This window comes from Erinaceus europaeus, chromosome 5 (genome assembly GCF_950295315.1).
Source record: "Erinaceus europaeus chromosome 5, mEriEur2.1, whole genome shotgun sequence".
Taxonomy (NCBI): Eukaryota; Metazoa; Chordata; class Mammalia; order Eulipotyphla; family Erinaceidae; genus Erinaceus; species Erinaceus europaeus.
In genome coordinates this window covers 116,388,274-116,415,468 of record NC_080166.1, presented here as the reverse complement: position 1 = coordinate 116,415,468, position 27,195 = coordinate 116,388,274, and the positions used below count along the sequence as shown (strand labels likewise).

General features: G+C 39.4%; 1 protein-coding gene across 4 annotated transcripts in view; it reads left to right on the top strand.

The window, feature by feature from the left end:
- The window catches only part of FRY (FRY microtubule binding protein), a 495,577-nt gene that overhangs the window by 270,482 nt on the left and 197,900 nt on the right, over positions 1-27,195 (top strand). For all 4 annotated transcript variants that reach the window (XM_060191649.1, XM_060191648.1, XM_060191651.1 and 1 more), the window contains one exon: positions 12,491-12,544. In XM_060191649.1, coding sequence (XP_060047632.1) covers positions 12,491-12,544 — 54 coding nt within the window. The remainder of the gene's footprint in view (positions 1-12,490; positions 12,545-27,195) is intronic.

The following is a 27,195-nucleotide window of genomic DNA, read 5'->3' as shown; positions in this document are numbered from 1 at the left end:
AGAAACAATAGAATAAATAGAAGAAGGAAAGCTTTGGCAGAAAGCTTTCCATGATATCTGCTTCCAAAATGGTACTGGAGACTGAAATCCAACAATAAGGAAAACATAAGCAAAAATAAAGCAATGGGACTACATCAAACCGAAAGGAACCACCACCAAAACAAAAGGACTCCCTGCTGAGTGTGAGGAGATGTTTACACTCCATACATCAAAGAGCTAATAACCAAAATATATGAAGAACTCACAGAACTCAGTAGCAGCAACATTAAAATGTGGGAAAAGATCTGAATCGACTTTTTTTTTTTTTTTTTTGCCTCTAGGGTTATTGTTGGGACTCAGTGCTGGCACTACAAATCCACTGCTCCTAGAGGTCATTTTTCCCCATTTTATTGGATAGGACAGAGAGAAATAAGAGGTATGGGGAAGATAGAGAGGGAGAGAGAGAAAGATAGACACCTGCAGACTTGCTTCACCTCTTGTGAAGCCAGGGGGATAACAGAGGCTCGAACTGGGATCCTTGTGCTTGGTGCTGTGTGTGCTTAACTTGTTGCGCTACTGCCCAGGCCCCCTGAGTAGACTCTTCACCAAAGAAGATATTAAGACAACCAAGAGGTATAAACCGAAAGATGCTCAAAGTCGTGAATTATGAGAGAAATGTGAGTCAAAAATAAATTGAGATACCGTCTTACACCTGTGAGAATGGCCTACATCAAAAAAGGATAGAAACAAGTGGTGGCCAGGACTTGGAGAAAAAAGAACCCTTTTGAAATGATGGTGGGGATGTAGATTGGCTCACCTGCTCTGCAGAGTAGTCTGGTGATTCTTCAAAACATTAACAGTGAACCTACTCTATGACCTGCAATTTCTCTCCTAGACATTTATCTATAGAACACAAAAGCACGTATCTGAAGAAATCCATGCCCAAATTTTGGAGACAGTGTCCAAAACCAGATGAGTGGTTTGACAAGTTGTGATATCTGTACACAATGGAATACTATGTAACTATAAGAAAAGGTGAAGTCTTCCCATTTGCTACAATATGGATGAAAATGGAGGGAAACATGCTGAGTGAAATAAACCAGAAAAGGGGGAGGGGGCAAATAAATACTGGATAATTACAAACCGGATAAGAAACAAAGCAAGGAGCAATCCAGAGTGATAGTACAATGGATTGTAGTCTATTGAAGCATATTAGGGGACCCAGAAGGGAGAAGGGGTGATTACTGGGGGGAGGCTAAGGACAAGTCAGGACATTCAGAAGGAGGAAAGTGGAGTGGAATTACTAAGGGGGCATTGGAGATCAATGTCCTATGGTGGAGGATGAGGATGATTAGGGAGAGACCGAAGTGCTCTGACACTGATCTTGGGGAGATGTGGGACTGTGCCCCTGTGATAACAGCAGTCCTGTTACATCATAAATTCCTCAACGAAGTAAATTCTGCCTGTTTGAGCACACATGTTACAATGTGCAACTGCCAGGGTTCAAGTCTCTGGTCCCTAACTGCAGGGGAATAGCTTTGCAAGCGGTGAAGCAGTGTTGCAGCTGTCTCTCTCCCTCTCTATCACCCCCTTCCCTCTCAATTTCTGGCTGTCTCTATCCATGAATTAAATAAAGAATTTTACAAAGTTTGTTTAAAAATGAGTCTTGGGTGGGCATTGTGTGGAAATGTCCCCCTCTTATCCTCTATCTTCTCAGTATTTCCATTTTATAAATAAAAAAATCCTTTAAAGTGAGTTTTAAAAAAGACGAAAAAAATCAGTTTGTTTTTAAAATGCCCAACTATTTCTCCAGGTACGAACCTTCCTGAGCTTTCCACTCATCATCATTGTTGCTTCAAGTCTCTGTGTTGCCTTGTTCAGCCAGAAAGAGACCCAGAGTGGGATAGACACCACAGCACAGAGGCTTCCCCTGGTGTGGTGAAGGATGGGCTGAAATCTGGGCTGTACATCTGGCAAAACAGGCACCCTCCCTGGTGTGCTATGCTGCTGGCTCTCTGCTTGCACATCCTGTATCAGAGTGTACTACAGAGCGTCTTCCGTGCTACTGTCATCCACAGCTTTGAGAACATTTCTGTTTTTCTCTCCATCTTTGTTTCCTAATATTTTGGGTAAAAATCACTGCATATCATTTTGCTCAAGAAAATAGCTTTTAGTTACTTCATGACATAAAAGGGAACTATAATTTCATTAATTTCTATTAAATTCTCTTCTTCCACACCTCCACGGATTTGGGCCAGTGCTCATTAGCTCTTGTTGGAAACCTAGTCAGGAGGTAATGGAGTGATGACTATTTTCACCTGTGGACAAAGTGAGGTCGCTATCACAGGGGTTCATTCTTCTTGATAGTCAGTGATTCCTCTAGGCAGTCAATACGGTCATATAAGGGCAGGGTGGTGGCACACCTGGTTGAGCACATACATGACAGTGCACACAGACCCAGTTCAAGCTCCTAGTTTCCACCAGCAGGGGAGAAGCTTCAGGAGCAGTAAAGCAGGGCAGCAGGTCTCTCCCTCTCTCTCTCCTTCCCTATTTCTCCTCTCCCACCTCCTCATTTTCTCTCTGTCTCTTTGGACTGGAGTTGGTGTGTTGCACCAAAGTAAAAGATTTTGAGGTGGGCCAGGGGAGGGTGCAGGTCCTGGAACATGATGGCGGAGGAGGATCTAGGATCTAGGGGTTAGATTGTTATGTGGCAAACTGAGAAGTGTTACACATGTACAAACTACTGTGTATTACCATCGACTCTAAACCACTAATCCCCCCAGTAAAGAAAAAAAAGACTATATTGTAAACCACTAACCCTCCAATAAAATTAATTTTTAAAAGTTGGGAAAAAATAAAATGAGAAAAATTATCTCACCTGCCCTAGAGAATTGTTGGGTGAGAATTTGTCAATGTTCAGACTGAGTACTGAGGCTCAGTTCTTAGGCCTGTCCTCAGAATTGAAGCAAAGCTGATCTATACAAAGTCCAAGCAGAAAAAATATGTATCAAGCATGAAAATATTTTGAACCCCATTTTCCTCAGATCGAGAAGACACAAGGTGCCTGCCACTGCTGTGCTGACAGTTCTGGGTGAGATGCTTTAGTTCTATTGTAACAGCCAGGGAGAGCTCACTACTCAGCGTCTTCCTCCTGTCCCAGGGAAGAGTGGTCCTTGATGCCATAGTTCAGTTTTGAACTCTTCTTGCTAACTAGTAAGAGCCAGACATGTGTGTTCCAAAAATGTCGCTGGTGCAATGAAAATCCTGAGCCAGCTATGCAGGTTTTTTTAAATCCTGCATGTTTTTGTCATCAAAAACACCAGTTTCATGACTTAAGTTTAATAGGATTTTTTAAGTGATTGTTTTTATAACATTTCACTATTAAATTAAAAGGTTTCCTTTAGATTATATACTAAGACTTAAAAATCACCATACTAAGTTAGAATTTAAAAAAAAGAGAGAAAGTAAATCACACTTTAGAATGTTTTTTAAGCTTTTTTATTATCTTTATTTATTTATTGGATAGCGACAGTCAGAAAGTGAGAGTGAAAGGGGAGAAAGAGAAGAAAAGAGATGGAGAAACACCTGCAGCACTGTTTCACCACTTTGCAAAGCTTTCTTTCTGCAGGTGGGGGCCAAGGGCTTGAACCTGGGTCCTTGTGCATTATAACATGTGCTTTCAAGCACATGCGCCACCACCCGGCCCCTTCACTTTAGAATGTTTTAGTTCTGCTCTCTATAATAGAGCTTTTTATTTGGTCGTCAGCAAAAGGCAAAGTCATAACACATTTTTGCATAGACAAACAGACAAATGAGTCATGGCTTTTCCTACATCCCAGTAGTTGCATTTGGATCTTCCAGGAAGTGAAAATTAAAGCCTTTAAAACTATTACTTATATCTTTATTTTGAGTAGAGACAGAGAGAGATTGAAAGGGAAAGGGGAGATAGAGAGAGATAGAATGAGAGACACCTGCAGCACTGCTTTACCACTTGTGAAACACCCACACACATACACACACACACACACACTTTGCAGTTACAGGCCAGGGGCTTGAACCTGCACCCTTGCACACTATAATGTGTGTAGCTCACCCAGGTGCACCGCCATCTGGCCCCTAAAGCCTTAATTAGTGTCAGTGGGAATATGAATGGGCTCCAGGACAAATAGACCTTAGTTTCAGATGTTGGACATTATGACATATTGTTACATATGTCATACATATTTTAATCTTATCAAATTCCTTTATGAATATTCTTAAGGGAACTTTAGTAAGAATAAAATTGACCAGTTGTTGAAAATCATCATTCTTTCAGTTTGGTGAGGTAGGGAAGTCTTTATGAATCCATTTTGTCTAAAAAAAAAAAAAAATTACTGTAGCTTAGAGATTAAGTAAAGCTCTTATATTGTAAACAAGAAACCTGGAATTCCAACTCAAATCTCTCATATTCCAAAACCCATACAATAAATTACTACATCTGTTATAATAATTACAAGACATTAAAATAATATCTTCAAGCGAGGTCTGTGATGTTTGACAAAGTGAATGGTGACAAAGTGAGTGGTGTTGCTGGTTACACATTTATTGAGATCTCGTTTAAGACAGTAAAAATTTGGATCTCTTTTAGAATAGGAAGTTTCTACCTATGTGACACACAATGGAATTTGTTTAAGTCACTGAAAAAATCAGTAGAAAGTGGTTTATTAAATAAGCCCCTGTATCCTGCAAATAAAACCCCTTTTGTTATATAAACTCTCTCCAGACTTCTGTAAATGACCCAAGTTCTGAAGTGATTGGTCATCTTTCCTCTTATGGAACACACAGGGGCCTGGTGTAAAAAGATGATCTAGTGCAAACGGAGGTCGTCTACACTGAAGTAGAAATCAGTGGCTTGCCTTTGTGCTTCTTAGGAAGGTCTGCACATAAAGAACTTTTAGAGTGTGCATTTCCCCAGGGGAGGGCGAGGGCTGAGTGGAATTTTTTAAGGTGTGAGAAGCACAGATAGATCCTGGCTCTTTTCTTGATGAGGGGAAAATCCCTCTCTGGTGGGCCAGGACAGCCAGGCTGGCTCTTAGCTTCAGGGTGGCAAAGTCAAAGGAATGTGTCCTATTGCACACTGAGAACTACAGCTACACTGCCCTTCTCACACAGCAAATAAGAGCCGGCCTGTATAGGAAAAGAAACTGAGTGGGTTCCCTCTGCAACTCCATTAGGAAAAGTTAAAAAGTTGGAGTAAGTACAATTGAAATAAGTTTTAAAACATGACTTACAAAAAAAGGGGGCAAGTGGTGGCACAGCTGGTTAAGTGCACACATTATAGTGTGCAAGGACCCAGGTTCAAGGCCCCCTGCAGGAAGAAAGCTTTATGAGTGGTGGAGTAGGGCTGCAGGTGTCTCTGTTTCTCTCCCTCTCTACTTACCCCATTCCTCTCAATTTTTCTCTGTCTCTATTCAATAATGAAAAAATAAAAATATTTAAATAAAATAAAGAAGAAAAGAAAAAAGTGATTTACAACATCTTGAGAAGTGAGGCATTCTAAGATTTTTTTAAAGGGCAGAAGTTCTTCTTAAAGGACATCATGTTTTTCTGTGTTTCATTTCTGTCTATTAGTTTATGGAGGATCTCAAGTATGTACTTATGTAGAAAGCACAGTGAGCTCTGTGATCATCTTAGACAATGTGTTCCCTGGACTTTCCACCAGTATTATGTGGATCAAATGTTAGAAGCAGACAGTGGCGCACCTGGTTGAGTGCACATGCCACCATGTGCAGGGACCCAGCTTCAAGACCCCAGTCCCCGCCTGCATGGGGGAAGCTTCATGAGTAGTAAAGTGGTGTTGCAGGTGCTTCTCTTTCGCCTTCTCTATTTTTTATCCTCCCCTCCCCTCTCATTTATTTTTCTCCTGTCAAGCAAAAAGGAAAAAAGAAGGGGAAAAATGGGCAAACGGCCACTGGGAGTGGTGGATTCATCATGCAGACACTGAATCCCTGCGATAACCCTGTTGTCAAGAACTTTTTAAAAACTCTGTTAATTTATGTGTAAGTACTTCAATATACATCTTTAAAAGGTAAAAAATAAAATGGCTATTAAAAATTTTTAATTTTTCATATTATTTATTTTCCCTTTTGTTGCCCTTGTTTTTTTATTGTTGGTTAAGTTATTATTGTTGTCGTTATTGATGTCGTCATTGTTAGATAGGACAGAGAAAAATGGAGACAGGAGGGGAAGACAGAAAGGGGGACAGAAAGACAGACACCTGCAGACCTGCTTCACCGCCTGTGAAGGGACTTCTCTGCAGGTGAGGAGCCAAGGGCTTGAACTGGGATCCTTACGACGGTCCTTGCACTTTGCGCCACGTGCACTTAGCCCGCTGCACTACTGTCTGACTCCCTTTAAAAAGTTTTTTTTTTTTTAACAAAACTGCAATTCTATTACCATACCTAAAATTTGACAGTAGTTCCTTAACATCATCAAAAATCAGTTGCGCTCAAAATGCTTATGGTTTCATGGATGTCCTGCTTTCTTTTAGCAGATTGTTTGAATAAGAATTCATCTAGGACCTCCCACATTGAAATAGCCTTTAAAAAATTAAACTGGGAGTCGGGCAGTAGCGCAGCTGGTTAAGCGCACATGGTGCAAAGTCCAAGGACCAGTGTAAAGATCCTGGTTCAAGCCCCCAACTCCCCACCTGCAGGGGAGTCGCTTCACAGGCGGTGAAGCAGGTTTACAGGTGTCTATCTTTCTCTCCCCCCCTCTGTCATCCCCTCCTCTCTCCATTTCTCTCTGTCCTATCTAACAACAATGACATAAATAATAATAATAATGACAACAACAATGAAAAACAAGGGCAATAAAAGGAAAAATAAATAAATATAAAAAAATTAAACTACAGCCTATCTCATTTGCTGGTTTAGCCTTGTGACAATGTAGCATATTCCTCTAACTTCTCAATTTCTGTTTTTCTTTCTCATTTTTTATAATCAAGATCTCTGTGTTTTTTATTTTTAAATCTCCATATTTATTATGATTTACCTTTTGATTAGTGATGTAACATTGATTTACAAAATTAAAAGTTAACAGTGATACAATTCCACATTGTTCCCATCACTAGGGTTCTGTGTCTCCATTCCCTCCCTTGGAAACTGCAGTTGTTCTCCCAAGCTCACAGATGTGGGTTGATTTTCATTTCTTTTCTTTTTCATTCTCTTTCTTTCTTTCTCTTTTTCTTTCTTCCTTCCTTCCTTCCTTCTTTCCTTTCTTTCTTTCTTTCTTTCTTTCTTTCTTTCTTTCTTTCTTTCTTTCTTTCTTTCTTCTTGCCTCCAGGGTTATTGCTGGGGCTCAGTGCCTGAACTATGAATCCACTGCTCCTGGATGCTATTTTTCCCCTTTTGTTGCCTGGTTGTTTTATCATTGTTGTGGTTATTATTGTTGTTGTTATTGATGTCATTGTTGTTGGCTGGTACAGAGAGAAATCGAGACAGGAGGGGAAGACAGAGAGGGGGAGAGGAAGACAGACACCTGCAGACCTGCTTCACTACCTGTGAAGCGACTCCCCTGCAGGTGGGGAGCTGGGGGCTCAAACCAGGATCCTTTCACTGGTTCTTGTGCTTCGCACCATGTGCGCTTAACCCACTGCACTACCGCCCAACCCCGTTATTTCATTTCTATAACTCACACTCTCCCCCATCTCTCTCTACATGTGTGTGTGTGTGTGTGTGTGTGTGTGTGTGTGTGAGTGTGTGTGTGTGTGTGTGTGTGTGTGTGTGTATGTATGTATATCCCACTTTTTCTATGGTCCTGCCTTCACTTTCTTTCTTTTTTAAAAAATTTTATTGGTGACTTAATATTGATTTACAAAATTATGAGATAACACGAGTATAATTCTGCACTGTTCCCACCAAAAGAGTTCTGTATCTCCATTCCCTCGATTGGAAACTGCATTAGTTCTCCCAAGATCACAGATATGGGTTGACTATTATTTCTATAATTATATAATTATATATATTTGCCCTTTTTTTTTTCCTATGGTCCTGCCTTCTTTTCCTTTCTAAGTCATATCTATACCTATTACTACTTCTGAGTGTCCTTCCTTTTTTTTTTCCTCTTCTCTCTCTGGGTCCTGATGGAGTTGTAATTCAAAGCCCTCTGATCATCTTCCCCTAATATTTCTCCCCCACTGGGAGTATAAACCGAAATTCTTTATGGGGTGCAGAAGGTAGAAGTCTGGCTTCAGTAATTGTTTCTCTGCTGTATATGGGAGTTGACAGGTTGATCTATACCTCCAGCCTGTTTCTAGCTTTCTTTCCCTAGTGGATTCTGGAGAGGTGAGGTTCTGGGACACATTGCTGAGGTCATCTGTCCAAGGAAGTCAGGATGAATTCATGATAGCATCTGCAATGTGGTGGCTAAAAGGTGGTAAAATATGAGCTACACAAAATGATAAAGGAACAGGAAACAAAAAAGTAGGAATAGAACAGATGAGAATAAGGACCTGAGGGTGGAAAGAAGTAAGGAAATCTATTTTAGGTATGTTGCTAAGGGTCCATGACCTTCGTAATTTTTGCCTTAGTGGAGGTGGACAAAAATATTGTCTGGGAAGATGGTGTCAGAGTTGAGATAGGGCTAGAAATTTGGATTAGGGCAGAGAGTATCTCCCAAACTTAAAGAAAACCTATGAATAAAATTACTGTTTACCCCATCAACCTGACCAAGGATCCGAGTTCTGTTTTTCCTTAGAACTGGAAATTGCATCTAAAGCCTTGGTCATATTTAAGTTTTATTTATTTGTTTATTTATTTGTTTATTGTCAAAAGTAGTCCATAGTGTTTGCTTCTACTAGGAGGGACTATCTAATGTTATTTTCTTGTGCTGTGAGCAGTTACTGATGTCATTGTTAATTAAGCTTCTGGATGTTTTTGATTTGCCTTTATCTTTGTAATTGTCCCCCAACCCTTCATGAGTTTCTCGGCAAGGTCCAGATTTGGACCAGTAAGATATAAGGATTCATTAAAAGAAAGTTAAAAAAAAATAGGAAGAACTTACAAGTATAAGTAGAAAAAAATGTTGAAAATGATTCCCCCATTGTGGTGGGATCTTATTTTTCAGGCAGTAGTAAGAAAAGACTCACAAGTTTCCAAGGACTCCTGAGATACTGCAAGGGTTCAAAAATGCACACGTGTGTGTGTGTGTGTGTGTGTGTGTGTGTGCGCACGCGTGTGCGTGTGTGTGTCCAGTATTTGTCTGTTGGCTGAATAAATCATGGTCTCCTGGGCAGACATTTTGTATTTTTCTAATTGCATAGAATGTATAATGTTATTGCTATAGTGCAATCCTATTTTAAAGTTGCACTGAAGTTACACTACTAGTTCTCTGTCAGTATGTATGTTTGAAATATCAGACTCTAAACCAGAATTATTGTATCAAACCAAAGGACTCTAGGGAAGGGAGGGGAGTTAAGGGTTGAGGGGCTGGTTTTGGAGTCCTGGCACATGGTATTGGAAAAGGACTTAAAAGTTGGGGGTGAGAGTGTTTTGCAGAGATGAGAAGTTGTACCCACATATAAATAATTGTACTATAAACTATTAACCCCACAATAAAATAATATAAGAATGTAGGAACCAGGTGGTGGCATACCATGGTTGAGTGCCCATGTTACAATGCACAAGAGCCCTAGGTTCAAGTCCTTAGTCCCCACCTGCAAGGGGGGAAGTTTCATGAATGGTTGGATGTAATGTCTCTCTTTATCTCTACCTCTCTATCTCCCTTTATCCCTCCCAATTTCTCTCTGTCCTACCAATTAAAATAAAATAATTGATAAATATAAAAAAGAATTATATTGGGAGTAGGACAGTAGCACAGCAGTTTAAGCGCAGGTGGCACAAAGGGCAAGGACTGGCATCAGGATCCCAGTTCAAGCCCCCAACTCCCCATCTGCAGGGGAGTCACTTCACAAGCGGTGAAGCAGGTCTGCAGGTGTCTGTCTCTCCCCCTCTCTGTCTTCCCCTTCTCTTTCCATTTCTCTCTGTCCTATCCAACAACAATGATAGCAATAACAACAATAATAATAACTACAACAATAAAAGAACAAAGGCAATGAAATTAAGATAAATATTTTTTTAATCTTTTTAAAAAGAATTATGATCATCTATTTGGAGACAGAGTATTTTGTGGTTAGAAATTCCTTGAAAAAATTTTATGGTAAAGGGAATCTCCATAAAATAGATAGTGGTGACAGTTGAACTATACTGTGAATGTGCTTAATGCCACCGAATGATGCACTTGAAAACAGTGAAGAAGGGGAATCTCACATTATGTGTATTTTGCTACCATAAAAAAGTGTATTATGGACCGACCAGTCAACGCCCATGTTCAGCGGGGAAGCAATTACAGAAGCCAGACCTTCTACCTTCTGCAACCCACAATGACCCTGGGTCCATGCTCCCAGAGGGATAGAGAATGGGAAAGCTATCAGGGGAGGGGGTGGGATATGGAGATTGGGTGGTGGGAATTGTGTGGAATTGTACCCCTCCTACCCTATGGTTTTGTTAATTAATCCTTTCTTAAAGAAAAAAAAAAGAAAAAAAAAAGAAAAGTGTATTAAGTTTCTTTAACTTGTCACAAATTACTCAAGCGTGCAAATAAGGGCTATTTACTTACTTACTGCTATTAAAGATTTGATATTTAAAGAAATTTATGGACATAGGCCTAAAGATCTAGTAAACTTGACAAGTGTAATGCTCTGCCTCAGGTTTAAGTGTTGGGGCAACAGAGAGAACAACCTGCATTTCTGGAGCTTGTAGTCTAGTAGAAGTTAACAAATCAACTCGTCACTAGTGAATAGTCATTGTGCAACGTAATTCTACACTTTCATGTGATCTTACACCATGGCAAGTGCTGGGAAAGGGAAAATTCCACAGAGTTTTGCAGAGTTACATTTGTGTAACAGAATGCTGGGGCAGGGGGAGTAGGGGACAGGAACTAACCAGGTTTTGGGAGAGGATTCAAGGAATGGTTTCCCTGGCGACTTTAGAGTTAGGCTGAGATTTGAATCACGAGCTAGTGGAGACAAAACTCCTAAGAAGTCACTGACCACATTGACCGTCTGAGACTTTTATCCTCACCTGTGGGAACCATGTGATCTTCCACATTTCACCCACATGTAGCTCTGTGAGCCCTCAGTAACTGTTGAGTGATGGATAAGTCAAACTGAGTAGAAATGTTTCTACTAGATGTTTGTGTGAGACCTAGCACCCACTGTCTGCACTTCTTTAATTTTCATGTTTGTGCTCTGATTGGTTTTAGAAAGAAGCCAAGATGGCATTATCACCTTCACAAGTATAGAACATAATGTATAATCTAATTTTTGAGTTTGTCTTCTCAATCAGCTGAATCTATTGCTTCTTTGTTTTCCCAACACTTCTTTGTTCTCACCTACATTCTTCTATCTTCTAGTATGTTCTTGATAATATGTTTGAAGAGGAAATGTTTATTATCCCTTGTAAATAAAAATGACTTTAATTGAGATAAATGCACATTTTGAAGCTATGCTTTTTGCAAATGAGACAGAGTATTGACTCATACGGTTCTTGGTATCAAACGTCAGCTACCCAGACTGAGCCCACTGTGTGAATTTGTTTCTGCAGAAGCAAATATTCTGGGGAGTAGTAGGGTAGGGGGTGAAAATGAGGGCTTGTGTCTGCCTGCAATTGTTTTTGCTGTTGGAGTAGAAGAATGGAGAAGCAAGCAAGAAAGTGTCCCTATAATTGGTTAAATGTAAACAAAGTCTTTCTAGGGCGTTTTCATTAGCTAAAGCAAAGCTTACTATTTTTTTGATATCTAAATTTTACATAATTTTTAAACCAAATTTTGGACCAGCATTAATGTCCTTATCTCCCCCTCAAAGGTGCAAATTAGGAGGAATAGTTGTAAAATGTCTTGCTGGAAGTGAGAGCCCATTAATGTAAACAAAGATGTAATGATTAGAGGAACTATTTCTGGAGACCTTTGTCACTACCCAGATGATTTTTGCAGAGATTTGGATATGGCACGAGTCAAATAATTATACCAACTGCACATAGTAAATGTATGATTTGTAGGCCGTCCTTCAGTGCCAATATCATAGACCTTATTTTGTTTCTAAATGTAGGAACTTAGAATAGTATATCACTTTCAGCTTTTTATAATCTGTCAAGTCCCATGATAGGTATTAAAATTTTCAAATGAATCCCATACTTCTTATGATGTGTTTTTCATTGAGAACACAGAACCCCTTATAATATCAGAATTTTTATGCCTTGTTCAAACATTAAGATAAATAGGAAGAATATGGTGATAATGATCAAACACTCTTGTTAAGGTAAGTAAGGGAGAGTTTCTTATTCATTTAAAAACTGGCACCTCTTCATCCAGTAGGGAGAAAATAATGTGAGAAGAATTCTAATAATATGGTCTATCTTTTATAATATTTAAGAGATTCTAATAATTATTTTTGTATATGTTCTTTTTCTTCTAGGAAAAGCCATTGACAAAGTCTCTACAACGTGGAGAAGACCCTCAATTTGATCAAGTATGTAATATTTTATATATGTTATATGCTACTTTTTTATTTATTGCAAAGTGCACAAAGGGGCAGGTCTGGCTGTTACTGTTGGGGTAGTAGTATGCTGATGAACTTCCTCAAAGAGGAAACAGGGATGTGGTCTTAAAAACTGTCCTCCGGCTCTGACAGTTATAACTGACAGTAGATGTTCTATAATTGTTGTTGCTTTGCATTGGAGAAACCAGAAAATGACATCTATTGACCCTTCGTTCCTAAATCTTTGTTTCCCAGAATTCAAGAAACTAAGAAAAGATAAATCAACTTCTACTCAAAAACTTACTTAGGTTCTTCTGACCGCATAGTACCTTGTGTGTCCCGGTCTCTGCTGTGGCACTTGTCATTGTTTTCTTCCAATATGTATATTTTCTTATTTTGTGTGTGTGTGTGTGTGTGTGTATATATATATGTATGTGTGTGTATGTATATATGTGTGTATATATATACACACATATATACATACACACACACACACACACACACACATATATATATACTATTTCTTGTCACAGTGATAGGCACTGAGAATACTAAAGCAACTAGTAGGGGACCAGGCAGTTAAGCACAATTATCACCATGTGCAAGGACCCAGATTTGAGCCCCCACTACCCCTCTGCTGGGGAAAAGCTTCTTAAATGGTAAAGCAGGTCTGCAGATGTCTTTCTTTCTATCCCCCTGTCTCCCCTCCCTTCTCAATGTCTGGCCTATCAAATAGAGAGGGGTAGGGGGAATGGCTGTCAGGAGCAATGGATTCCTAGTTCAGGCACTGAATTCCACTGATAACCCTGGTGGCAAAAAAAAAAGTGTCTGGTACAAGTCTCAAGGCTTCGAGGATTTACAGTCCTGTGAGGGAGACACCACCTTATCCGTAACTATAAGACATTATAGTACTTAGATTTTTACAGAAAAATGACATGTATGCAAAACAATTTAAGGCCAAGTAAATTCAAAGACTGTTGTGTTGTTTGTTTTTTTTTTTAAGAAAGAAATTAGGGCTACTAAAGGAATATCCAGCTCTAAACAGCAGGTAATAAGCAGAGGAATTCATAATCTGACCCTGGTTCAGTCACTTCAGAGAGCTTTAGGTTGTTTTTATCAGAGTATTTATTGCTCAACTCTGGGGCCTGATGGTGTAGGAGATTGAGTCTGGGACGTGTGGTGCCAAAGGCATAAATATATTTCTGCATAACCATAGTGCTGTCTCCCCAGCCCCTAGGTAGTTTTTTAAGTGGTAGCTAACAGGACATTGTCGCAAACTGGAGTTGTGTTTGTGGTGTCCCCTTAAATTCTGCATTCAGTAACAAAGCACACAGCATGTTCTTTGAAAACCTCACTCAACTTCAGTGGCAGAGACAAAACTCTGGTGGATGTAGCATAGCTGATCTAATATGATAAGGCTGTATTGTCTGGAGAAAATACTCAGAGAACACTCTGCAGATATTTGAGAAAGCCCTTAATGTTGAATCAAGAGGGGGAATTACTGGGTGTTAAAGTCCAGGTCTTGTGGAATTCAAAAATATAGGAGGTATGACCCCTTCCTTTATTTTTTTTCTGCTGTGCACTGGGAGACCTCACAAGTTGGTGCTCACTTTACTACCAGTCTGGGCTGACTGGTGTGGACCTGGGCTTGTGCTCTGTTGCTGTTAGGGCTGCTGCTGTCTGGAATGCTGGTGACTGAGTCGAGTGTGGACCTCACTGTGCTGTCTCATGGAGCTGTCTTCTCTGGTCCTGTTACTCTTATGCTGTCACCTGGCTTGGGTGGTCAGAGACCTTGGGTGGCCTGAGGGGGTCATTGTTTTGGAAATGTAGTGGCCTTGGCTCTTTCTGTTCTCTTTAGGAATGTAAATACCCACTTATAAGAGCAACAGAAAATGTCAAGTTCCATAAATTAGTCCAATCATAGAACTTGTATCTTGCAATACTTTCTAACTAGTACTTGCTCTTCCTTTAATGTCTGTTGATTCTGTCACTTTACCACATTTTGCCACTTAGAATGCATTTAATACATAGTCCACATTGTTAGACATTAAAAATTTAGTGATTTTTGAAATAAAAGGAATGTAAAGATCTATCATTTGTCTTCTATAATTTTCACTGTGTTTTATATTTTTGTGTCAATTTTTAAAGACCAATTTAATTTTAAGGAGAGAAAGAGAGAGAAACCAGAGCACTGTTCTGCTCTGGATCATGGTGGTAACAGGGATTAAATTTTGGGCCTTCAGGCCTCAGGCATGAAATTCTGGTGTGCCATCCTGTGCTATCTCTGTTGCCTCTTTGTATCATTATCCTATTAGATTACCACCATCGTTTTCTCAAAAAAAAATTATATGTGTATATATGTATACATATATACATTATTTCTCTCTAGTTCCATGTGCCTTTTCTTTATTCTCTGGGAAAAAATAATACTTTTAAGCTTTAACATTGCAGGTAATTGTTATCCCAGATCATTTGGTTTCAACACAGTTTCTCAGTTACAAGCGCACTCTGCATTTCAGCATCAAGGAAAATGGAGCCCTTGTATACCTGGGTTTAAATCCCAATGTTGCCACTTAAACAGAATGATTTTAATTTTACTGCTCAAAATGTTCAAATTCAAACTCTACTCTGCCCCATAACTATTGAATTAGAACCTACAGCTTAACAAGTTCCCAGGTGACCTAGAGGTTGAGAAGCATGAGTAGTATGTTGAAAACACTCTAGAAGTAAACCAGTAATGGGATAGCCACTTTCAAATGCCACACATATGATTACCCTCTAATCATAAAATCATGAGTCTGTATAATTACCATAGGAGAAGGCAACCTCCAGAATCACATCTAAGAGAGCTGGCAAGACTCCCAGCCCACTGAGAAACTTGAGTTAACATAGGTCTGTCTGCTTATGGATTCGGTGCTCCTAAAGTCAACACTGTTCCCTTTGAAGGTTGCTCATCCACTGCTTCAACAGCAAACTGTTACATAAAAAGTTTGTGTTGGTTCCACTGAGCAGTGCTACCAATGTGCCAAGCTCACCTCGTCTTTTGGCATTAAACATTCAAATTATGTAATTCCCCTTATTCTGATTCTAATAGAACTTTAATCAGGATTTACACAGACATGGGGGGAGCAGTAGTGATGTCAAATGTAGTAGTAGTAGTAGTAATTAAAATAGTAATAATAGCAGAAGTAATAGTAATAATCATAGAAAATCTTATCATGGGGCCAGATGGTGATGCAGCTGGTTGAGCACACATGTTATAATGTGTTAGAACCCAGGTTCAAATCCCTGGTCCCTACCTGTTGGGAGAAAGCTTTGCGAGTGGTGAAGCAGTGCTGCAGGTGTCTTTTTGTCTCTCTCCTTCTCTATCACCCTCTTCCCTCTTGATTCCTAGCTGTCCCTATCCAATAAATAAATAAAGATAATAAAAAAGTATTGAAAAAAAAGAACATCTTATCATAGGGCAGGAGTAGATCACATAATGGTTCTGCAAAGAGACACTCATGCCTGGGGCTCCAAAGTCTCAGGTTCAGTCCCCCACCCCACCATAAGTCATAGCTGAGCAGTACTCTGGTAAAAAATAAAAAAGAGAGAGAGAGAAGAAAGAAAATCTCATCGCTATCATCTCTTTATTGCGCTAGAAGAAAATTAATCTCAGATGTTGACCAATGTTACAGGGTAAAACCAAAAGAAGTCAAGGTTAGAACCCATATGTTATTATAAAGCTTTGCTTTTTAATCTTTAACATGCTTATATTTCTAAAAACTATTTGGTGCAGATTCTACAGTCATTCAACAGGTAAAGCATCTAAGATCCTTTACTGGTTAAGATTACTTTTAGCAGGGGACAAGTTGTGGTGCACCTGATTAAGTGCTCACATTACAGTGCATAAGAATCGGGTTCAAGTCCTGGTCCCCACCTACAGGGGAAAGAAGTGGGCAAGTAGGGCTTCAGGTGTTTCTCTGTGTCTTTCCTTCTCTATCTCCCTCTCCCCTCTCAATTTCTTTTTTTTTATTATTATTATATTTATTTATTTATTTATTTATTGGACAGAGACAGCCAGAAATTGAGAGGGAAGGGGGTGATAGGGAGAGAGACAGAGAGACGCCTGCAACACTGCTTCACCACTCGCACTTTCCCTCTGCAGGTGGGGACCAGATGCTCAAAATTGGGTCTTTGTGCATTGTAACATGTGCACTCAACCAAGTGTGCCACCACCCGGCCCCTCCCCTCTCAATTTCTTTCTGTCTCTATCCAGTAATAAATAAATAAATAAATATTTTAAAAAGAAAATAAGTTTTTTAAAAAAAATTACATTTGGCTACACATGAAATATAAGGATCATTAAGCTAGCTCACCTGGATAGGTGCTTGCTTTGCATCTGACCCAGGTTTGATTTCAACCCTTACCACACTAGAGGAAGTTTCAGTGCTGTTTTAGACCTTTCCGTTTCTCCCTTTGTGTCTATCTCTCTGCCTGAAATAAGACAAATAAACAAACAAACCAAAAAAACTATCCTGAAGCAGTGAAGCCTGGGTGACAATGACAAAAAAAATAAGACCAAATAACAGTGACATAAACAGAAGTTAATTTTTTTCACATTCAGTTAAAGAGAAAGTCACTGTGTTATCATTGTGTTATTTTATTTCTCTCTGTATGACTTCCAATCCCAGGGTTATCTCATGATCCAATTTGACCTCTGGAACTCAGCCAATAACTGGAATACATCTATTCTAGGTAGCATACAGAGAAATGGGAAAAGAACTGTAAGTGCATAAAAACTAAATATAGAGAAAAAGAAAACCCAGAACTTCCCAGTGTGGTCCAGTGTCTATTAATGTTTAAACACATGACCTAAAACATATGGCCATTGTATATCTGCAAAAGATACTTGGAAGTTTTATTTTGCACCACGAATGCCTGTCTAAAAATGAGGTATTTGATAGTGAAAGAAGAAGAATAGGGCAGATATTGGTATTACTGTCTCAGCTAAATATTATATAGCCTATCTCAAGCCAAATTGTCCAGTAAAGTATTACTTACAGTTTTGTACCTTTTTTTTTTTGTCTCCAGGGTTATCACTGGGGCTACTCCTAGAGGCTATTTTTTCCCTTTTGTTGCCCTTGTTTTTTATCCTTGTTGTTGTTATTGTTGTTGTTGTTATCATTGCTGTCATTGTTGGATAGGACAGAGAGAAATGGAGAGAGGAGGGGGAACGCAGAGAGGGGGAGAGAAAGACAGACACCTGCAGACCTGCTTCACCGCCTGTGAAGAGAACCTCCTGCAGGTGGGGAGCCGGGGGCTCTAACGGGGAATCTTAATACCAGTCCATGCGCTTTGTGCCATGTGCGCTTAACCCACTGCGCTACTGCCCAGCCCCCCTTTTTTTTATCCACTGTGGAACCTCCCCGGATTTGCCAATTATCTGGTTTACATTTAAATATGCATTTACTTAAAATTTTACTTTTAATTTTTTTAATTTACTTTAAAAGTATTTTAATTTTATTTTACTAATGTTTTATTACATTAAAACATATTTCCTAATTGTTTTGATACTATTTAAACATATGTAAGTATATTTAGAGGTTAAGGATTTTTGTTTCCTTAAGTGTTCTTATTCATTCATTTTACATTACTACAATCTTAATTGGCTATTAGCTTGGATGCCTTACAAATTACCTAATTATGAGCATAATCTAACACTATACTATAAGCCTGGAAAAATTTACTCCAACTCTATACAGTAGCTCATAAACATAAGTCATCATAATTTCATAAACAAAGGTTTATGAATCATTTTATAAATGAGCTGTATAAACAGGATTAATTTTTAAAGCTGTGTTAATAAGAGAGAAATCATACAAGTGAATGCTTTAGAGGAAAAGAATTTGTGCTCCACTAGAGAGGAAGGGATTTGTGCTCTAGTTCCCAAAATTTCACATTTCATGAATGTGAACTTGACCCATCCTTACACAGCACCTACTACATGGCAACCATGTGCTTAGTGTAGTGTCCTGACCACTTGGAAAAGTAAACATGCAGGGAGCACAGTGCCTGCCTTCGAGAGACCAGTTTTGTGGGAGAGACAAAGAAGACCCATGTAATCGGATAAATATAACCTCTTGCTAGTAAGTGAACTCACTCATAGTAGAAGGCCCAAGCATAGTGTAAATCTCGGAAACACAGGACTTACCCTATACTGGGGAAGCAAGGAGCATTCCATAAGCCACCAGGAGAGATTCAGAGCTCTCAGACACACAACTCCCAGTACCTGCTAGTGAGAAAGCCATACCAATACTGTGAAAGATTTCCAATAGTATTTCAAAATGCTTTCTACAACTAAGTTATTTTAAATGGTTAAATTAACTGCCAGAACTTAGAAAGTGAAATAAATCCGTGAGCATAGATACCAAGCCCTGTCTGGGGTAAAAAAGATGCAAGGATGTGGCCATGGGTTGCAGGAGCCTCAGATCCAGAAGCGAGTAGTAAGGTAGTACCGAAACATTTCTGACAGGGCCCATAGTTAGAAGTGCCTCATGGCTAGCACAAATAGGAAATATGAAACATCAGGAAGCCAGGGAGTATGCACTTAGGGGCCAGGTGACTAAAGGAAAAAAAAATAGTTTGTAATGGCCAGGGAGATGGCTCAGTGGCTCGGGCTAATGGTTTGTATGTGAGGCCCTAGACAGACCTCAACACCACATATGACAGTACTCTTCCTCTCTTCTCCCGCTGTCTGTCCCTTTCTCATAAAATAAATAGATGTTTACAAAAGATTTTTTTTTAATTTGTTAATGAGAAAAATAGGAGGAGAGAGAAATAACCAGACATCACTCTGGCACATGTGCTGCCGGGGATCAAACTCAGGACTTCATGCTTGAGAGTCCAAAGCCTTATTATCACTGAGCCATCTCCCGGACCACCAAAAGATTTTTTAAAAAAAGAAGAACTAGTTTAAAAGTTTCTTAAGGCAATAAAAGCAAATGATTTTGCTGAGTGTTGATGATGAGAAAGATAAGGGGTTTCAGAAGAAAGGAGTATTTCATTTGCATTCCTGAACAGAAGAAACGGCATTTTAAATTATGTTTGGGATTTGACGGCAGTCAAGTCAGTTGTGGCACAGGGCATGCATTGTTAAAGGATAATTTTTAAAAACAGGCAATGTGAAAATGAGCTTATGTGTTAAAAGATTTTATTTGGTTCATTATTGTTGAGGGATATTGCAACCAATTTAGAAGAGAATAAATAAAAATACTCAATAAAGCACCTTACCACATGCAAGGTCTTGGGTTCAGTTGCTGGCACCATGGCACTTGGGAAACATCATAAATGATGGCATGATCAGATCTCCTTGTGTCTCTCCTCCCTCTCTGTAAATACTTAAAACATGCACTGGGGAGTTGGCTAGCAGTGTTGGGTGTACACAAGATCTAGTGCTCATTTAAAAACACACACACTTGCAAATTAGGGGTGGGAATGAATGAAAGAGGGAGAGAGAGAGAGAGACAAAGCTGACTTCCTCCACAATGGAAGAAGCTCAGTGTTTCCCTGCTATAAATAAGAATTGTTTCTGTACTACTGTCCACACAGTTTTTAATAGCACAAAGTCATTGAAAAATTCAGATCCCCCAGATATTCAGAATCAGATGGACAGGATGGGTCTGGTTGTATCAGACACGGACAAGCAGTTGGAAGTGAGAAGTATGAGGAGTGATTGGGCATGAAGTTGGATTGGAGCCCATTGCTCCAGTGGTTATCAGTAATCCTGAGGAGACTACAGTATTTTCTATATAAGGGGCTCTTTAAGCAGAGGAATGTTGTGCTTGGCAGGAGGGGATAAGTTGTTTATAGACACTTATGAATTGTCAACAAAGAATGACTGTCTTAAGAGAAATGACCAAGGCTTATGTGTCCACTCAATAAACAATGAAATACTCAGTAAAAAGTGTAGCAAATCATTCAAGTCCCTGCTCCCCACCTTTATTTCTGCCCTATCAAAATAAGATAGGAAGGGGGGCGGGAAGCTTCTGGGAGCAGTGGATTCATAGAGCTGGCACTGAGCCACAGTGATAACCCTCTTGGCAATTAAAGAAGAAAGTAGAGCTAATGGGTGGAGAATATCATAGGGATCAGAGTGCTGAATCTACTAAAGAATGTCCGGGGAAAAGATGATCAAAAGATGGGGGAAACTTAGGGAAGGCAAAGTTTTCCAGGAAAGGGGTGAACTGTCATGGAAGCCTTTGTAAGAGCCAACAGAGGAATGGGAATTAACTCATTGAAAGCTGGCCTTGAGAAAACCTTTGGACTGGCCTTGAGAAAACCTTTGGACACAATGGCTCTTGATTAGCATTTAGAATGCATTTTTATACTCCAAAGATTAATGTTACAGCTAAGCTATAGTGGCTCATTATGACTGGCAACACTTACTTTAAAGAGCATTGTACCAAGACATAGAGTATCAGTGATGAGGTCCCAGCTGTGATTTGTAGACATTGTCTTCTGGGAATTAAGGGCATGGTGAGCATCCTATTTTAACTTCAAGTGACTGTCTGGTGATATCCAAGTTTGTGGACGGCCCTCTAAAGAATAAAGGCCTGGGCACTTTTTCTTGCATTCTCTAATGAAATCAGCAACCTGAGATGACTGGGAACCTGGCAGTTGGTGGTCAGATGTAACTCAGATATCAGGTTGTCATCCAGTTCTCTTCCTAAATATGTATCAAACTTGGAAGAGCCTTGAAAGTGTAGCAATAAGTTTGGTGTCAAAATAAAAATGTTTCATAAATCCAAAGCTGGTAAATCAATACAATTTGTTTAAAGAAAAATGCAGAGCTAAAGGAAATGAGTCCAGGGCACTAGGTTAATCTTCAGTGTAGAGCTCAAGCATCATTTCAGTTCTTCTTCTAGCGTTTGCCCTTCTTCCGTAGCCAGTCAACAGCGTCAGGTTGAGCCTGATGTAAAGTTTCAAGACCTCCTTTGAATCTGGAGAGGTGGCAGTCGTTGACTATGTGGGTCATAGTCTGTCTGTAGCCGCAGGGGCAGTTCGAGTTGTCTCTGGCTCCCCAGCGATGGAACATAGCAGCGCACCGGCCATGGCCTGTTCGATAGCGATTGAGGAGGGCCCAATCATAACGTGCTAGGTCAAAGCCGGGTTGACGCTTGCAGGGGTCTGTGATGAGGTGTTTGTTCTTTACCTCAGCTGACTGCCAACTCTGTTTCCAAGAGTCTGGAACAGAGAAGTTCAGTGTAGGCGTAGGGGACCAGATTGGGTGACGAGACGTGGGCGAAGATATCCGCATATATTGGCAGGTCCGGTCGAGCGTAGACGTGGGAAATGAACTTAGATGATGCTGCATCCCGACGAATATCTGGCGGGGCGATGTTGCTAAGAACTGGCAGCCATGGAACCGGGGTGGAACGGATGGTTCCAGAAATTATCCTCATGGAGGAATATAATTTGGAATCGACCAAGTGGACATGGGGGCTACGGAACCATACTGGGGCACAGTATTCTGCAGTGGAATAGCATAATGCCAGAGAGGATGATCGTAGTGTGGAAGCGCTCGCGCCCCATGAGGAGCTGGCCAGTCTTGCAATGATGTTATTCCTCGCGCCCACCTTTGCTGCAGTTTTTATGAGATGTTCGTGAAATGACAGGGTGCGATCGAGAGTAATGCCAAGGTAGACTGGCTGGGCTTCATGCTGGATTCTCGTATCAGTTTAATCGGGGGGCTTTGAAAAGGAAAAATCATTCCAAACTCAGTGAAGTCTATGTTATACCCAGGCCAACTTGTCTTGTATTATTTGGGACTCACTGTTGAGTACTTTATTAATTGTTTTTTTTATTTAAAAAATAAAGTTAAAGTCTTTCCAGAAAAATATAATAAAACAAAAGTAAGAAATAATACTCTTAAAATAGTCTCTTAAGGAATCATGTAACCTGTGTTTGGTGGAAGATATACTAATAACAGTCACTAAACGCACTTACACTCAGGTGAAAACTCTGGCTATACATTTTGTAATGACTAGATATGATTTCACATAACTTCCAATAATTATGTTTTCTTGTTGATTTTACTCTGCCAATGACTGTAGATCTTTGCTTATATCTAATGACTACATGAGCATGTAATAAATTAAATAATACAGACAGATTTATTCTGCATCACGATTTTCTTTTTGAAGAACTGCTCTAAGTTTATTTCCTAAAGTAATCTCATACACTAGGCAGAATTAATCATGTTTGTATAAGAGCCTGAAAAATAGCTCACTTGGATAGTGCACTGCTTTGTCATGTGTGCAACCCACGTTTGAGCCCAGCATCCACTGCATTGAAGTAAGCTTCAGTGCTGTGGTGTGTGCTTGGAGAACCTGATAAATAGTGTCATTTCCTCAGGAGACTTCAAAGGAAATGATTACAAAAAAAGACACTGGTTGGCCATTTGATTTCTCCTTTCTATTTTTTTTTAATAAAGGTACCAGTAGCAAGTAGCAAGACTAGAAATCAGTTTCAGTGTTGACTCTAATGGTGTGATCCAGTGAACATCCATTTAAAATGTATAAATGAAAAATAAAAGCAGTAAAGAGTAAAAACAAATGAACTGGCATTAGATTCTTGCTAGTGTTGTTCAGCTGTCTTCCAGCAGAACAGTGTGTTCTGTAAAAATGGATCAAGATGTTAAAATTAATGATGGTCTTTTTCTATTTGAAGGAAAATCTATTTAATGAGTAGATTGTCATTTTAGGTTTTTATGATAAATTGTTCTTAAACCTCTGCTGTGTTTAATCATGTATCAAATACTATAATCTAACAATATATGGTATGTGAACAAATTTTTAAAAGATATTCATGTTACTTTAACATGTCAGTTTTGTGGTTTTTTTCCTGCTATAACATAGCTAGTACCTTGACACCACAGGAGCCTGGCCATAGGAACTAGTTCAAGAAATTAAACCATCAATGAATTTACTTTAATATTATTTATTAATTATTAATAACCACTCTTGATGAATCTCCCTTGTTACTATAAGACATGGAATGATTCTACGGAGTAATTATTCTAATAGTTATCTGTGAAGTTTCCTACTTTGCATTTAGCAAGTATAATTAAATGCTTATGAAAAATAAATGTTTTAGTTACAGCATAGTGGGAAGTCTCGTTTGGGCCTGTTTATACATAGAATGCCAAAATAAACATTAAGAAAGCATTTGCAAAGTGCATTTAGTATTACATTCTGCCCCTCCTGGATGCAGTCCCCCCCAAAAAAAAAAAAAAAAAGAAAAAGAAAACATCAGTATGAAATAATTCTGTGGTTCTTTACACTTCATCTCCACAAGCTGAACAGTACCTAGCTCATCTATGATAGAAGAATGTGATCATTTAAATGCAACAAGCACATCTTTGTAAATGGGCTTGGCCCCTTCAGCAGCAGCACAGAGCTGAATTCATCTCGCCATTGGCTGTACTTCCCGAAAATGAAGGAGTTGAGTAACTAAGAAGCCAGCTAGACCTTCCTCCCTTCCTGAGCTTTGAGGGCCAGGTCTTTGCAGTTTCCACCCTTCCTTCCTGAAATCCTGTACTCAAAAGGGCAGTAACAGAGAAATGGAAAAAACACACACAACACACATCCACCCCATGCTGACCTTTCATCTCTCCTAAGATGCGCTCAGTGTTTTTGCCATGGAAAGTATGCCCAGTAAATATAATACCAAGAACAGCCTCAGGATGGCTTTTTGAATTTTTTTTTTAATTTATAAAAACAAAACATTGACAAAACTATAGGATAAGAGGGGTACAACTCCACACAATTCCCACCACTAGAACTCCATATCCCATCCCCTCCCCTGATAGCTTTCGTATTCTTTATCCCTCTGGGAGTATGGAGCCAAGGTCAGGGTGGGATGCAGAAGGTGGAAGGTCTGGCTTCTGTAATTGCTTCCCTGCTGAGCATGGGCATTGACAGGTCGATCCATACTCCCAGCCTGCCTCTTTTTCCCTAGTGGGATGGGGCTTTGGGGAAGTGGAGCTCCAGGACACATTGGTGTGGTTGTCTGTCCAGGGAGGTCTGGTCAGCATCATGGTAGCATCTGGAACCTGGTGGCTGAAAAGAGAGTTAACATACAAAGCCAGACAAACTGTTGACCAATCATGAACCTAAAGGATGGAGTAGTGCAGATGAAGATTTGGGGGGGTCCTCCATTTTATAGATGCTAGTAGGCATATTTTAGTTATATTCCAAAGGGCCTGTGGCTATACTAGTTTTTTTCTTTTCTTTTTTTTTTTTTCCTGAGCCTGAAATCTGATATGGAGGTGGATCCAAGTTATTGTCTGGGGAGATGATGTCATGACTGGAAAAAGGCCCAGAAAGCTGGATCAGGGAAGAGAGTAGCTCCCTAATATGTGAAAGGGGTATAAATATTGTTGACTGTAAACCCCAGTGATTTGATGTGATCTGGGGCCCATATTCAGCTTAAGAACCTATATGACCACTGCATCCCTGGAGATATGAGCTCACATTCTGTGGTCATGAGTAGGAACATTCCAAGCTGCTCCAATATCATGACCGATCTTCCTCAGGTGTAGCATAGAGTATGTTGTCCATCCTCCCTTTGGAGGATGGAACATTCTCTACCATTGTTGATCCAAGTTGAGGACAAGATCCTATGGAGGGCCCACAAAGGGGTCTATTTTGTTGTTCCTGATAGAAATGACTGGTAACAATGGAGAGAGGGATTTATTTGAAGTCTAGGCCAATCATGTTTATTTGGGAATCTCAGGACTCCCCGAATACGGCCCCAGCTGATGGGGTGGCCTGATAGTGACTAAAGAGTCATCGTTAAAGGATGCCAGTCTCTTGAGGATGGCTTTTTAATGGATAGAAGCTTGACTGAAGCTTGAAGGACACTATTGATGCTGTCTATGGAGAATGGAATTTTTCATCTAATACCTAAGTAGTTCACCTTGTGTGCTCTATCCAGAACTGTTTAAGAATTAAACATAGGCTAGCATCTCTTTTATTATTGTGCTGTACTAAGTAATGGATCTTGTCCATATACTGCACAAATATTTTAAATAAAAATTTTGTTTTAAGATAGTTTTGAATTTATAAAAAAAGTTTCAAAACTAGTAGAAGCAATCACTATAAAACCCTCACCCAGTTTCTCCAATATCTAACATTACTGGGGTACACTTGTCATGACTATGAAATCTACATCAGTACATTATTATTAATTAAACACTACAATTTATTTGGATTTCTCTCTGTGTCTCTGTTTCTCACTTCCCCCCAGAGCACTGCTTAGCTCTGACTTATGGTGGTGCAGGCGATTGAACCTGGGACTTTGGAGCCTCAAGGATGAGGTTATTTATTTATTTATTTATTTATTTTTGATAACCATTATGCTATCTACCCCCACCCACTATACTTTATTTGTATTGCATTTTTTCCCCTGGTATCTCTTATCATTTCCAGAATACTGTCTAGGGTACCATATATATGTAGTCACCATGTCCTTATAAGTCTCCTTCAGGTTTACTCAAGACTTGTTTGATTTTTGTCATCTTGGAAGCTTATTACTCCAGACTGACTTTTTCAGATAGAAAAAAAATTGACAAGAGAGCAGGGAGAACCAAGGCTTTTCCTCTAATGCAGTAGGAATTGTCCTCAAACCTGGGTTGTATGCATAGCAAAATAGACACACTATCCAGATAAGCTATTTTATCAACTCCACAAGTTTTTTTTAATTGAAATATTATACTAGATGCATTGGGATATTATGACATATGTATTATCAAGACAGAGTTAATCCATAAGAGATTTTGAGTTTTGATATCTTTTTCCTCTACAGAGGGAGTACACTTCATTTGATAATTCAGATAGTTTTAGATGGTGATGACTTATAAAAGGAAGTCCATTTTCTTCTGGAGTAACTTTAGTAGAAAGCTCTAGTAAGTTATTCTTTGACACAGCGTAAGTCATTTTCCCCCAAGAATTTATTGTTGTTATAGACACAGGAACATCATGAAAATGCAACCATGACTGTGGGTATTAGTGTGGGAGGAGGTCTGTTTTTGAGCAATAATTTGTTGTTGTTTTTTCAGTTAAAAAAAAGTCAGTAGGTTCACAACCAGACTAAGAACAGTCCTGTTTATTTCAAACTAATGTTAGCCTAGAGCTAAAGGTGATTTTCAACTTTGTGTTGTACTCCTAAACATAATTATAGGAAAAGTGAGCATGAAACGAAGCTATTAAGAAATGGAATCTCAGGAAGAAAGCAATAATTGTTTTGTCCCTTCCTTCTGGTAGCTCCTTTCAAAGGGGATAGTGCAAACTACACAGAGCACTTTCACTCCTATTGCTCCAATTTCCTGCTTTATGAAAGAGAGTTAAGCCCAGCCTACTTAACTACAGAAGTGATTTAACAAAGTTTTTCCATTTCTTCTGCCACCTCCCCAACTTAGACTGTGATCACTACATGCCTGGAACTCATTTGATTCGTGTGTGTGTGTGTGTGTGTGTGTGTGTCCCCTCCTCTAAGTGGATTCCTAGACAGCACTACTAGGTTAAACCTACCAAACACAATTTTTATGGGTTTATTTTCCTATTCAGAAAATCTTTAGGAGATTTCTGTTTTCCAGACTG